This window comes from Ostrea edulis, chromosome 2 (genome assembly GCF_947568905.1).
Source record: "Ostrea edulis chromosome 2, xbOstEdul1.1, whole genome shotgun sequence".
In the NCBI taxonomy this organism is placed as follows: Eukaryota; Metazoa; Mollusca; class Bivalvia; order Ostreida; family Ostreidae; genus Ostrea; species Ostrea edulis.
In genome coordinates, this window is record NC_079165.1 from 57,558,545 (window position 1) to 57,571,758 (window position 13,214).

The following is a 13,214-nucleotide window of genomic DNA, read 5'->3' on the forward strand; positions in this document are numbered from 1 at the left end:
GAAATTGAGCGATGTGAAGTAATTATTGCGCACCAAATAGCGATGCATTTAATCCACGAATCATCAGTAGATTTAGAATGACCGTTCTTTTCAGTTGGTATGTGCATTATTGGTGTTTTTTCGATAGGATTTCTCAGCGAGGTGTAGATTTTTACAACATGTCGCTGGCTGAGTTGCACACCTTGTTCATATATTATGATCGGTGATATGACATTTTAAAAAACGGTTTCTATGCGAGATTTGTGTATTCCATTGAAATAGATAACCTCTGAAGTTACATATTTTATCAATAATAGGTCCGAAATACCCAAGGAATTGAACATTTAAAAATAAAAGAAGGGGGGTACCGGAAGTTTTGTTCACAAGCACCTGTGATTCAAGAATGTGTTCAAACTTGTTTCCACCTTAACAGGAAGATATTGACGTTCTGGGTATTTTAATACTCGTCTTGGAAATTCCCTTCACAGAAAATCGCATACCCCGAGTATATACGTACACCTACTATCTGCTAATATTTCGTTGTGTTGCAGTGCATGACACGTTTTTCCTAACATCCTATTTAAGTAACAAAAACAAGGTAAGATACATATTTATAAATTCACGTCAGGGATTTAAAAATATTTACAGCTGTCAAATCCTTTTCAAACCGAAAGTACATTTTTGAGTTTCTGTCATCAAGTTCGGACGAGATACAATCTTTCTAAAATAGACTGCGGATATTATTTTCCTGGATATTGAGACAGTCCATTACGGTAAATATTAAACCTATGCTTTAAAAGTTTCGGTATATGTATGCTAAAATCTGTGTTTAGGGTCACTCCACCCTCGTGGCATACGTCGCACTAATTATGAATTCGAATAAGAAAGACACTTGATATTGTAAGTTTCATTTAATCAATATGAATAGTCTGCACATTTTCTGGACTGGTTGCACTGAAGAGAAACGTGCAGAGACAAAAGTCAGCCTTGAAACCTAGTAACACTGTGTGTAAGTTTTAAGCTTTTAAGGACATTTGATACAAACAAAAACATGGATGCATAGGATGATTATATATTTTTTGTTTTGGTTTGGTTGTAGTAAGTACGAATATAAAATTCTTAAGAAATTGGGGACTTTCAAATTTTCTGTGATGTTCAAAAGTTGAAATAAATTACCCTTCCCTATATAAATCGATACAAATTTTCCCCATTTATAGACTTGGACCCTCTTTTACTAGAGAAATAATGATAAATTACACCCCATACAGTAAATTTTATTCACTTCTATTATAAAAACCATAAATCCAGTTTTCATTTTCATCATTTTTTTAAAAAAAAAAAGTTTGTTGGTAGCAAGTGTCGTTATTTAAAGCTTGTCAAAGTGTGTGTATGATCATCTCCAACTCTGTTGCTAGAATCAAGAGTGTAACAATTATAAATACATACACACTTTGGAAGAGGTAAAAGAAGGCTCTTTGAAGATCTTCACACCCTTTACCAACAGTGGGACAAAATGAGATCTCGGTATGACTCTTGGGGGAAACCTCAACATCCGCAATCTGCTGCCCCTTAAGCTGTGAATGTGTAGCTTCTTTGTATCCGATATATCATTTCATCTGCTCAACATCTGCAAACAGCTCCTTCCAGCTCTGTCCCAGTAACAGGTCGTCATGGATGTACCGTTGAATTACTGAGGTGATTTGCCCAAAATCATGTTTATGGTCATTTCATTTCATCTGCTTGACACCTAGAAACAGTTCCTTCCATATGTTTGTTCCCGCGACAGACCGTATAGGATGCGCCCGTTGATTAGATGATTTTGTCCAAAATCATGTTTTTGATCCACCAAAAGAAAAGATCCCAGGTGTAGACCAACAAGATGCTTAATTCTCCAAACGTAAGTTACCTAAACTGTAAACCGGAAGATCGTCAGTTAAGGACTTCTCCGGTACCTTAACCCAGATAACACTTTAAGAATTGAACAACAAAACCGACATCCATATGTTGTCTTTTTTATGGTCATATGTTGTCTTTTTTATGGTCAGTACTGCTGTAAATAGCCTCTGAGAAGTTGGCGGTTTCTCAGCAGCGAAGTGTAGACCAAGTTTTTTTTCGAGATGTAAAAGGATTGGATGAACAATAAAGAAGAGGAAGTGCAATATTTTTGCAAACAGGAATGTGCCATTCTATAGCGCATTTATAAAAAAAACAAAAAAAACCTACGGATCCTAGTTCTCCAAACAATCTCATAACTCATTTGAGGAATACTAGTACAAAATAGAGAGTTGGGCAAACACGGACCCTGGGATATATCACACACCACAGGTGGGATCAGGTGTCTAGAAGGAGTAAGCATCCCCTGTCGACCGGTCACACCCGCCGTGAGTCCCATGTCTTGATTAAGTAAACGGAGTATCCGTAGTCAAAGTCGGTGTGCCAGGAACGGCATTTAACCCAAAGATAGGTTGTATTGGCAAAGTAGATCATTCATCGTCGGATACCCATGGGTGATCTTGTTTTTTACTCATCACCCATGGTCAAACTCGCCGAAATATCGTCGTAAAATATGCTAATTTGCTGAGTATAGACAACCAATCAGAAAGTTGGAACTCCTAAATTTTGAAAAATGTATATTGGTTTGCTATTTATGCTAAATATCTTGAAGCCCGTTAAAACGTGGAAATTTTGTTTTAAGGTTGACCTATACTCTTCCTTAAATGGACTCAATCATGAAAAAATTGCCTTTATAAGATAGATATATATTCCAGTAATAGATAAACATTGAAAAATATATATGTCAACATGCTAATTTCATTGTTATTGCTTCTCAAAAGTAAGTACCCCATCCACATATAATCAGCATTAATGAAAATGTATTCCTCCTTATTTTTCTTAATATTTATTATTTTTCCAAAACAAATGGGCTGTAATAAGCAACATAGACTATATACCCATTATTTAATGATATGTAATCATTTATTTTAATAAATTTGAATAACTATTTTCATAATGTACACTTTGTGAGCCCACACATGTTAAAAGAAATACTGTTGAAAATGCCATTTGATGTCAATATTGGTCTTTTCCTCCAATTTATATGGACTAAACCTTGAATAAATTGTTTCTAATTTACAGATTATTATCTCAGAAAAGGGATTTGCGTAAGAAAATCATATGTTGACGCATCATTTTAAAAGCTATAAGCTCTATAACAAGTACACCCCCCACCCCCACCCCAAAAAAATCTTGAATTATACATTATCATATTTTCATACGACATGTGAAATTTGAGTATATTTACAACATTGGATAATAATTTGAACTATGTTAATCTATAAGTATTATAGATACATGTGGGTTGCAATTAGATTTTACATTTTATCTGAAAACAAATCATTCTAGAAGATGGTATTCACAATGTGAATGTAAAACGAAAGTAACAAACTGAATTTTGATAGTTTTGCTATTATGATTAATGCATGTGTGTAATGTGTGTTATATCTTTTATCATGGAATCATTTGTATGTACATAAATTGGATATACGTACCACTTACGCCGATCTATGTAGATGCAATCTCAATAAGGAACTACACTGTAATCGCATTATACAGATGCCGCCCCGATAATTTTGAAAAACAGGAGAGGGGATGAGGAAAAAATGACAAATTTATGACGGTCGGTGAAATAAAACAAATTATTTGCAGCCGTTCTTTGAAGCTTGCGACGTTCTTTGAAGCTTGCGTCAATATCTGCAACATTGGAGCAGCGAACATAACTACGACATCTGTGGTCACTGGAGCAGCGAAGTGTGAATTTTTATTTTTACACAAGCTTACCATGTATTTGTTTATGATAATTTGGATTCAACAGCTGCGTAGTTTTGAATTAGCAATTATTACGCTCGAGAATTTTTTACTCATATGGAGACGTCACCATTGCCGGTGAGGGGCTGAAAAACTTAGGCCTATTCTCGACGCCGACGGTCTTTGAGTAGGGATTTTTAGCGTGCCACGCCTGGTGTGACACAGGGCCTCTGTTTTTGTGGTCTCATCCGAAGGACCGTCCCATTTAGTCGCCTCTTGCGACAAGCATGGGGTACTGAGGACCTACTTTAACCCGGATCCTCACAAAAGAAATAATATTATTATTATGATGCTGGTGGAAATATGAATTGGTCCCCCTTTCCCATCCATCTCTCCAACTTTCTGGTGCCGCGTAATTCCATATGTTGAACATGGATCATTGTAAAACTTTTACATACATGAATAGTCAATGTATCTCACGGACGCCCTCATCCGCCAAAATGTTGTCTGTTCTCCAACCGATTTTTATCTAAAGCTTGAATCATCTTTAGCTCCCCCCTTTTTAAAAAAAATAATACATTGTACAAAATTTGACCGCAGCTGATAAGAACGCCTTGGAAGGAATTAATATCGGACAATCATATCGCCATGTAAAAAATCAAACTGATATCTTTGAAATACCACATTTCGGAAAACGGACGCATGGTTCCGCATTTACATTTGATTGTGACGTAGGCCGTGTATAGGTCAACTTTAAAACGATTTAAGACAGAAGTCGTACATGTCACTTACATCAAATACCAGTCAAAAATTATATGGGAGTACCTTTCTCAAACTGCGAAATGCACCGGTGAGTGGATTTATTTGCAATCGGTGTGTTAACTACAGAAAAGTTTTTGTCATTGCCGAACATACATACGTAAGATAAACTTTGATTCGTTGATTTGCCATCGCGACTCTGTGCAACAGCCAATCAGGTGACCCGTGCATATTAATTACATATACGATGATTTTTCGGCGAGTTTGCCCACGGGTGATGAGTAAAAGACGAAATCACCCGTAGGTATCCGACGATTTAGATCATTATAACGACCATAGAATTTGCGAGTGCTGATTTTAAACGAGATTGTTGAAATCCCTGTAACATCAACTTGTTTGTCAGTAGCCTGCCGCGATTTTAAAAACTGATCATATGCAGAACAAGCTATTTCGTATTGAACCAACTGGGAGATATAAACACCATATGCAGGTGATAATGGAATATTGCTGCATAGATATGGGAAGTTGACTATGGAGAAGTTGGGATCACCCCGTTTGTCATAAGGTTATCACCTGTAAAATCGCAAATGCCAGTCGTACTCCGATAAAATGTATGAAAATGAATTGAGCCCCAGTACCTGGTTGATTGTCTTCACTACACTCCTTACGCCAGTAATACCAGGTCTGGATTTCTCAACAACAACATGACAAAAAACCAACAACAACATCAAAACTTGGACTTAAGTCCGAGATTTTACTCAGATTTTGACAGCTTAAATGAAAGAAAACTCAAAGTTTGCGATTGTTTCGAGAAATCCAAGTTTGAGAGTTAAAAGGTTGGTATTATCGGATGTTGTGGAGGATTACATACATGCCTACTATGATCTCTCCTTGCGGCACAAGCATATTTTGGACACCGTTACACCCATAAGGTGCTTCTCGATGGTAAACTAGCAGTAGACAGATTCTAAGTTGGAAATTCCAAATTCCGCTTCAAAATCCACCGCAAAGAACCAACCTACAAACTATTGAAACCTCTTTCGACATTGTAGGCACAAGAGTTTGAAGAGTCCTCGTCAATCATTTTTTTTATTTTTGAATCTTTATCATTAAAAAAAAAAACCAACAAAAACCATGTAGTTCTTTTACAAACGTCATTTGTGAACAGAAATGTAATTACCATATTTGTAAACTGGACTGAGTTCTTTGGAAATACATACATTTACTTATGCATCATTATCTTTGATATTCGTTGAAGAATCAGTTTTCATACCTTTATAGAGGTTTTCAGTGTTGGAGGTTAAATGGCACGAAAGATACCAAGAAGTGCATCTTTTGGAAATCTGTTAGACGCGGACGACGGAGTGGTGACAACGTCATCTATTGACGACGAAGATGAAATGAAGAATAGCTTTCTACCCGGCTTACTGGGAAAAAGGAAGTATGCACAAAACAAAATAAGAAATAATGTCTTTGATATATACTTTTCTCAATTTGATATAATTTTATTTCATGCGAAATTGATGTATGTTCTCTGGGTTTTTTTTTTGGGGGGGGGGGGGGGGGTTTGATCATTACTGCATTTCCGAATTGCTAAGAAGTTATTTTTCTTTTTTCAATCATTTATGATGGAAGAATTTTATGACTCTTGCGACTGTTGATATTGCCAACGGCATCAGCAACTGTTGATAATTAAACTATGATATTTTAGTCTAAAGCGACCGCACACCTGGTGCAGACGTTGATTTTCCGATGCAAAAGAAGTTATTTTTTAACCATCCTCATTTCAATATGGCCGCCATGGCTTTGGACTAACTAAGACAAAATCGACTTTTTCTCTAGAACTGCAATATAATAAATCAAAACAAACGTTGCTAAAGAGGTCCCCTAGAAGTGTCTGTTTCTTATGATATGGGTTCCAATATAGTTGTCATGGCGTTTAATTGAATTCCCATGGGCATGAATTGTTAACTGACCTGTTTTTATATTCTTATGAAGCAGAATTTATTCAAAAACTTCTACGTGAGAAGAAAACATCTCTTGCTGTGGTCTTCAATGCAACATTTAGATATATTGACGGCGGTTTATCTTTGAACATGCTAATATTCATTCATAGGTCGGTTCGATATCTCCTTGTGAACTCGAAATAAAAGACACCACAGAGTCATGCACTTCTGCTTCATACTTAGATATTTTATTGAAAATAGATATTAACGGCAAACTAACAACTCAACTTTATGGTAAACGAGGTGATTTCAGTTTCTCCATCGTCAGCTTCCCATATTTATGTAGCAATATTCCACTATCACCTACATATGGTGTTTATATCTCTCAACTGATTCGATACGCATAAGCTTGTTCTGCGTATGATCATTTTAAAATCGAGTCAGACTACTAACAAACAAGTTGATGGTGCAGGGGTTTCAACAATCTCGTTTAAAGTCAGCATTTCGTAAATTCTATGGACGTTATAACGATCTAGTTTGCCATTACAACCTATCATTGGGCCAAATGCTGTCTGACGTGTTTCATACCAATTGTTACTCTGTTCTTGGTACACTAATTTTGACTACGGATTACTCCGTTTACTTGATCAGGATATAGGGCTCACGGCGGATGTGGCCGGTCGACAGGGGATGCTTACTCCTCCTAGGCACCTGATTCCACCTCTGATATACCTACGGGTCCGTGTTTGTCAACTCTCTATTTTGTATTGCTTATATGAGTTATGAGATTGATTGCTGTTCGTTATCTTCACCTTTCAAATGGACAAAGTTTACCTCTGCTCCAAATAGAAAAAAGTGAATGCCAATTTAAGTCACCGTGATTTTCCCCTACTTCTGAAGAATTCCTTAACCCCTTTTCAGAGCAATCCGAGTGCGCCTGTGGTTTAATCATCTTCGCTAGCCAAGGGTTTACTACGTAGAGAAGCGAACCGGATCGTAAACCATTGGCTTGTGAAGATGGGATTTAATTGGCATATGAAAAATATCAACTTTTTTAAATTGCCAAATCGTCTTTTTATTTGCATATAATTTCTTAAGTAATTCCTCGAATCTCGTTTAGAATATTGTTTGCTATCAGACCTTGTAGATCCTTTAAAGTCCTAATTGCTATCAACAACCAAATATTTCATGCTAAGATCATATTTTCGATTGTTTTCAAACAGTAAACGAGCACCATCAGGCAAACCAAAGGAATGTCGAGCACGAATAGGACGTGTAAAAGTAACGTTGAAGAAAGGGTTAGTTTACGAGGAGGAGGTCGATGCTATTGCCAACAGTACTTCACAGACGTTAACACTGAACGCTGGAAACGCTTCACGTGCAATGATTCAGAAAGCTGGAAATTCTATACAGGAGGAGTGCAAACGGAAATATCCCAATGGAATTACGTTCGGAGAAATAGCAGAAACAGGGGGCGGTGACCTTTTCTGTGGATACATCTTTCATGGATGTCTAAAATTTTGGAGAGCTGAAGAAAGTAATTCAGTTGAGCAAGTAAGTTGTGATTGTTTTTATTATCCCTTTTCCTCCTTTTTTTTGAGAAATACATGTGAAATACGAAAATACACCCAGTACATTATACATGTACACTGTATCACTGATTTCTATTTCAGACCCTCATTGATCTTGTTACCAAGTGCCTAGAAAGAGGAGATGAACTGCAGATCAGTTCAATTGCTTTTCCAGCACTCGGGACGGGTTTTCTACATTTTCCCGCTAAAATTGTGGTTTGTCGGCTGCTGCAGTGTGTGAAAGATTTTGAAATGACACACAAATTGACAAGTTTAGTTGATATACGTTTCATAATTTTTCCGAAGGACACAACAACTTTTGGTGAATTTGAAAGTGAATTTAATCGCTATTCCTATACTATATTCCATAAGCCAAGTCCAAAAGGTACACTACATTTCACTCTTTGTTCAATTTGATTTTGGTATTCATATACACAACAGTATAATCTACAGTTGAACTTTATATTGATCTTCAGAAAATTTACCGACAAAGCCAAAAGATATAGAAATTTCTCTTGAAAATCTGAAGGTTAAACTAGTCGCAGGGTCTCTTTTAGAACAGCAGGTATTTCGCAACATTTTTTCCCCAATTTTACTAGTACATATATTCTTATTCGTTAATTGTAATTGTTATACTTCTTTCCTCAGTGATTTCCGCAAGTCATTTCTGAATTGTAGGTTGATGTCATCGTCGCTGCAGTGCCTCCCTATAGTAAGCCTGGGACGACGCGCTTAACCAGAGAGATTACAAAGGCTGCTGGAGCAGAGATGGAGAAGGAATTCACCAAACAGTTTCCAATGGGACTTGATATTAGTGATGTAGTATCAACAAGGGGCTATAATATTCCAAATGTTAAATCGGTATACTTTGGGGCACTGCCAAAGTTTGCTGTGAAAGAGCGTGATGAACATTTACAGGTAAAGATTAAGCAAATAATATGATTAGTATTCCATTTTTTGACGAATAGATTTATTTATATTGACTCGGTTTACTTTCATTAAGTAACTGGATACTACAGATTGCCTCCGATATCTTATCTAATGCCTTGTCATCTTGAATTTTATTTTACCTTTTATTCGTGTTCACAGGCAGTGCTATTAATGGTTCAGGTTTGCTTGGCGAAACTACATGACAGTAGTTACAAAACCATTGCTATCCCTACTCTTGGAGTACGAGACTTTAAATTTACCCCGAAGTCCTCGGCCATGAAAATCTTTCCCGCCATTAAGGAGTACTTAATGGCTAACAAGGACTCCACAATCGAAGCCGTCAATATCGTTGTGGATATAACAGATTCCGAATTTGCAAATATATGGAAGGTAGGGCCAAAATAGATTACATAGGTAAATTGTAAGTACACGTATTTTATCATAAATTCTCATCAATAAGGACAACATGATATATTTGAGAAAAAATGTATTTGTTGAAAGTAATAGTTATATTTACATAACATAATATGCATTTGATAAGTGTTTTTACTAATAAAAAAAATCTTTATGAACAGGTATTTGAAAAAGAAATAGAGAAAATAAATCCCCCAAAGTTGAAAAATAAAGTCCCGTTGATCATAAAAACAAAACCAAAGCCACCACCACCACCACGGGGGTCACGTGACTGGTTCTCCACGAAGTATGAGGAGGAGCTGTGCGTCCCATCCTATTGGACAACTCATAAAGGGGGCGAAAAAATCAAGGTTTGCAAGCGTCGGAACCGGCAACATCAGTACCGTCTTATTCCTGTGGATCAAGCGACGCAAAATCTGGTCGTTAGAATTGTAGAAAAGACCTGGGAATCTCACAACATAGGCAGGGGTGCGGATGCAAAGGGATTAGATATGCTACAGTATAAATCCATCCGGGTTACTAAGGTAGAACGTGTAGAAAATCTCGACATGTATGAGAGTTACGTCCAGGAGAGACAAAGGTTCTTTGATAAAGCAAGAACAAGAGGTGGACCTTTTCCTTTGGCAACAATTCCAAAATCATCCGGAGAAATCAGGACTAGCTCTATTTTGAAATCTGACGCATCTAGCTCGACCTTTTTATCAGACATTTATCCAGAAATTAATGAGCATTTCGTGTTTCATGGCACTTTGGAAGATACAGTGGATTCGGTTCTGACGCAGGGGTTGGATTGCAGAATGTCTAGAGGCACTGCTATGTTTGGACAAGGGGCTTATGGTGCCGAGAGTTCGACAAAAGCAGACCAATATGTTGGTATGTATGCAAGGTGAAGATAACGAACAGTGATCAATCTCATAACTCCTATAAGCAATACAAAATAGATAGTTGGGCAAACACGGACCCCTGGACACACCAGAGGTGGGATCAGGTGCCGAGGAGGAGTAAGCATCCCCTGTTGTATCTATTATGTATATTTCTTGACCTCTGCCATTCCTTTTTTATATCGATCTTATCCTAGTCACATTGTGATTTGATCCATCGTCTTATTGGTTGTGCTTTCTGTGTTCACACTGTTTTGTATTTGTAATCATGACATTTTTCTATAGATAAGAAAGAAAACAGAAAGAAAGTATCACATAAGATGATGTTAGTACGCATGTGCCTGGGAGACATATGCCTGTATGACTTTCCTGTCGCACACAGACGAGCACCATGCAAAAGGTGTAGAAAAGACAACTGCACAGTCCATACACCAAAAGATTTTTACGACTCGGTTGTTGGTGATGGAAAGTGGTTGTTCCGGGAGTTTATTGTATATGACAAGCGTCAGACTTACCCGGAATATCTTATCACGTACGAACGAGTTTAACGTTTTATGAAGCATAGACATTGTTATTATGTAAAAGTTGATGTTAAAAGGTGTATGATATCAGTGATTGATTGTGATCGAGTGATCCATGATGTGAAACTTTTATTCTGTCAGAGAAAATGAAATAAAAATATAACTAACACACACACATTGATATAATCACTTTTTAGGATGTCTCCAGCGCATCTTGCGAATACACATTACAAGTAATGACGCCGGTAAATCTTGCATTGATGTCGCCTTTCACTGATATGTTACTTTCGCCATGTTACCTTGATATGTTACTAACTCTTATTGATATATCTTGACTTATTGATTTAAACGTGACTGAAATATGTAAGCAGTCATTAATAAAATTCATGAAATATTACATACATGATTTAAGTACTTTGTGTCAGAATTCATCAAAGGTATATATTCCGTTCATGCCGATGGATTTTCAACTTCAAATAAAAGTCTGGAACGATATTTCCAAACAAATTCGAAAATAGAAAGTGATAGCTTTACCTTTCACAATTGCATAGTTTGTCTGGTGCATTCTGTACAATGTAGAGTGGTCTTTACTATAACTAAACACGTGACAAGTGTACACGACATCTGGAAACGTCAAAACAAATGTTCAAAATTACAAAGAGCATGTTTTGCATATTATCAATATTTAAACCGAGGCAGACTTGATGTTACAGAGACTTCATCGGTCTCGTCGCAAGTCAGCATTTTGCAAATTGTATGGTCGTTATAATGATCTTATTTGCAAATACAACTTCTCATTAGCTCAAGTGTTGTCTACTTCTTTCATACCGTTCTTACATAAGGAGTTTTACTACAGATTACATAATCAAGATATAGGGCTCACGGCGGTGTGTGACCGGTCAACCGGGGATGCTTAGTCTTCCCAGGCACCTGATCTCGTCTCTTGTGTTTCCAGGCGTCCATGTTGATTGATCACACGCAGAACATGTCCCCGCGTATCGAATCAGTCGAGACATAAACACCACACTAATATGCGGGTGATAATGGAATATTCCTACAAAAATGTAAATATGGGAAATTGCAATCTCTACCCAGAGTTATCGTTCCCGCTACGCTCCACTAATACCTCTGTCAACGTCTAAAAAGTTATATCAAAATGTACAAAAACTAACTTAGCATATCAAACTGTAATGATAATATCTGAGCAAATCAAACACTTCTCTGATTTTTTTAAAATCAGAAGATGGTAAATATGAGACATCTGAGCGAATTAGAAGGTTTATATAAATATTCATTCATTCATTCAATAATACTAGTATAATCATGGAATTCGTTGTTTTTGTGAACCTACTTTAAGATTTAAAGCATAAAACTTAAAATTATAAAATTATTATCCATGATGCTATAGGTATAGGTAAGTTTTGCCAAGGATCTTGACATTTAGACGTTGACAGAGGTGTTGTAGCGCAGCGTAATACGCCCTCTGGTGAGAGATTGGGGAAATTGACGATGGAGAACCCGATGTCACCCAGCTGTCATAAATTTGAATAGCTATTTTGCCGTTGAGTTACTAGTTTGTCGTTAACGTCTATATTCAATAAAATATCCAAATATGAAGCCGATATGGAAGACTGTGTGATGTCTTTTATTTCGAGTTCATGAGATTCGGAAGAGGCGTCATTTCAAACATCCAACCTCGACGAATCTCGCTGAGATTAACTGCTCAGGGCCGCTGCAGTGAGGGTTCTTTAACGTGCCAACTTCTGCCGCGACACGGGACCACCGTTTAAAGGTTATATCCGAAAGACCTGCGATTCTCCCTTCTGAATGCCGAGAGTTTGGAAAAAATGAGATCCACGGCTTAGTTCTACAAGTTGGTTTGACGCGGCCATGGCACGAGTGGGTCTCGAACTTATCTTATTGACCAACTGTTTTAAGACGACCTAGAACTACCGGTATCCGTGATAGATTAGATCCATTTCTTATTTATGAGGAGGATTTTCGTTTGAGATTCCGTTTTTGTAAACGTAATACTCTCCGTATAACGGACATGCTTGGAAATGATCTAGAACCAAATCAGAGAAAACCATTTTTGACCCGACTGAACAATAAGGGTACACTTTTCTAGTTCTGTAAAATTTGGACCTTTCTTATCAGCCATTGTAATACCAAATGGGGAAAAAAAACCCAACCAGAACAGGGGTTCAGGTAAAACCAGTTTGATTTTAAGTGTGAAACAGAGGTGAGGTTTATGTGAACTCAGCTCAAATGCGATTTAAACCCGGTTTACCTGAATTAGGCTTACTCCATAAATCTAGCTTACCTAAGACACAGGTGTGAATATGGGCATAAGAGTTTTATAACCTCAGTTTGAGATTGAACGGTACTCAGCGGAGCACAGAGTACGAG

At 37.2% G+C, this 13,214-nt stretch overlaps 1 protein-coding gene across 4 annotated transcripts; it reads left to right on the top strand.

Moving 5' to 3' along the window:
* The first annotated feature begins 353 nt into the window (after nt 1-353).
* Nucleotides 354-11,202, top strand: LOC125681973 (protein mono-ADP-ribosyltransferase PARP15-like). 4 transcript variants are annotated; one of them, XM_048922326.2, is made up of 9 exons: nt 354-577; nt 5,824-5,983; nt 7,712-8,042; nt 8,162-8,444; nt 8,536-8,624; nt 8,738-8,977; nt 9,149-9,379; nt 9,565-10,276; nt 10,570-11,202. In XM_048922326.2, the coding sequence occupies exons 2-9, from the start codon at nt 5,847-5,849 to the stop codon at nt 10,830-10,832; spliced, it is 2,286 nt and encodes a 761-aa protein (XP_048778283.2). In that variant the 5' UTR covers nt 354-577; nt 5,824-5,846; the 3' UTR covers nt 10,833-11,202. The 4 variants fall into 4 exon arrangements, with proteins under 4 accessions (XP_048778283.2, XP_056010538.1, XP_048778282.2 ...); XM_048922325.2 differs by lacking the exon at nt 354-577 and adding an exon at nt 595-752; XM_056154563.1 differs by lacking the exon at nt 5,824-5,983 and having other exon boundaries at nt 436-577.
* The last annotated feature ends 2,012 nt before the right edge of the window (nt 11,203-13,214 follow it).

What these genes read in the sequence shown, in the direction of transcription:
- LOC125681973 (XM_048922326.2), top strand. Translation starts at nt 5,847, where the DNA reads ATGGCACGAAAGATACCAAGAAGTGCATCTTTTGGAAATCTGTTAGAC. An exon ending in AAAGTAATTCAGTTGAGCAA is followed by an intron (nt 8,043 to 8,161) that starts GTAAGTTGTGAT and finishes TTTCTATTTCAG; the next exon opens with ACCCTCATTGATCTTGTTAC. An exon ending in AATTTGCAAATATATGGAAG is followed by an intron (nt 9,380 to 9,564) that starts GTAGGGCCAAAA and finishes CTTTATGAACAG; the next exon opens with GTATTTGAAAAAGAAATAGA.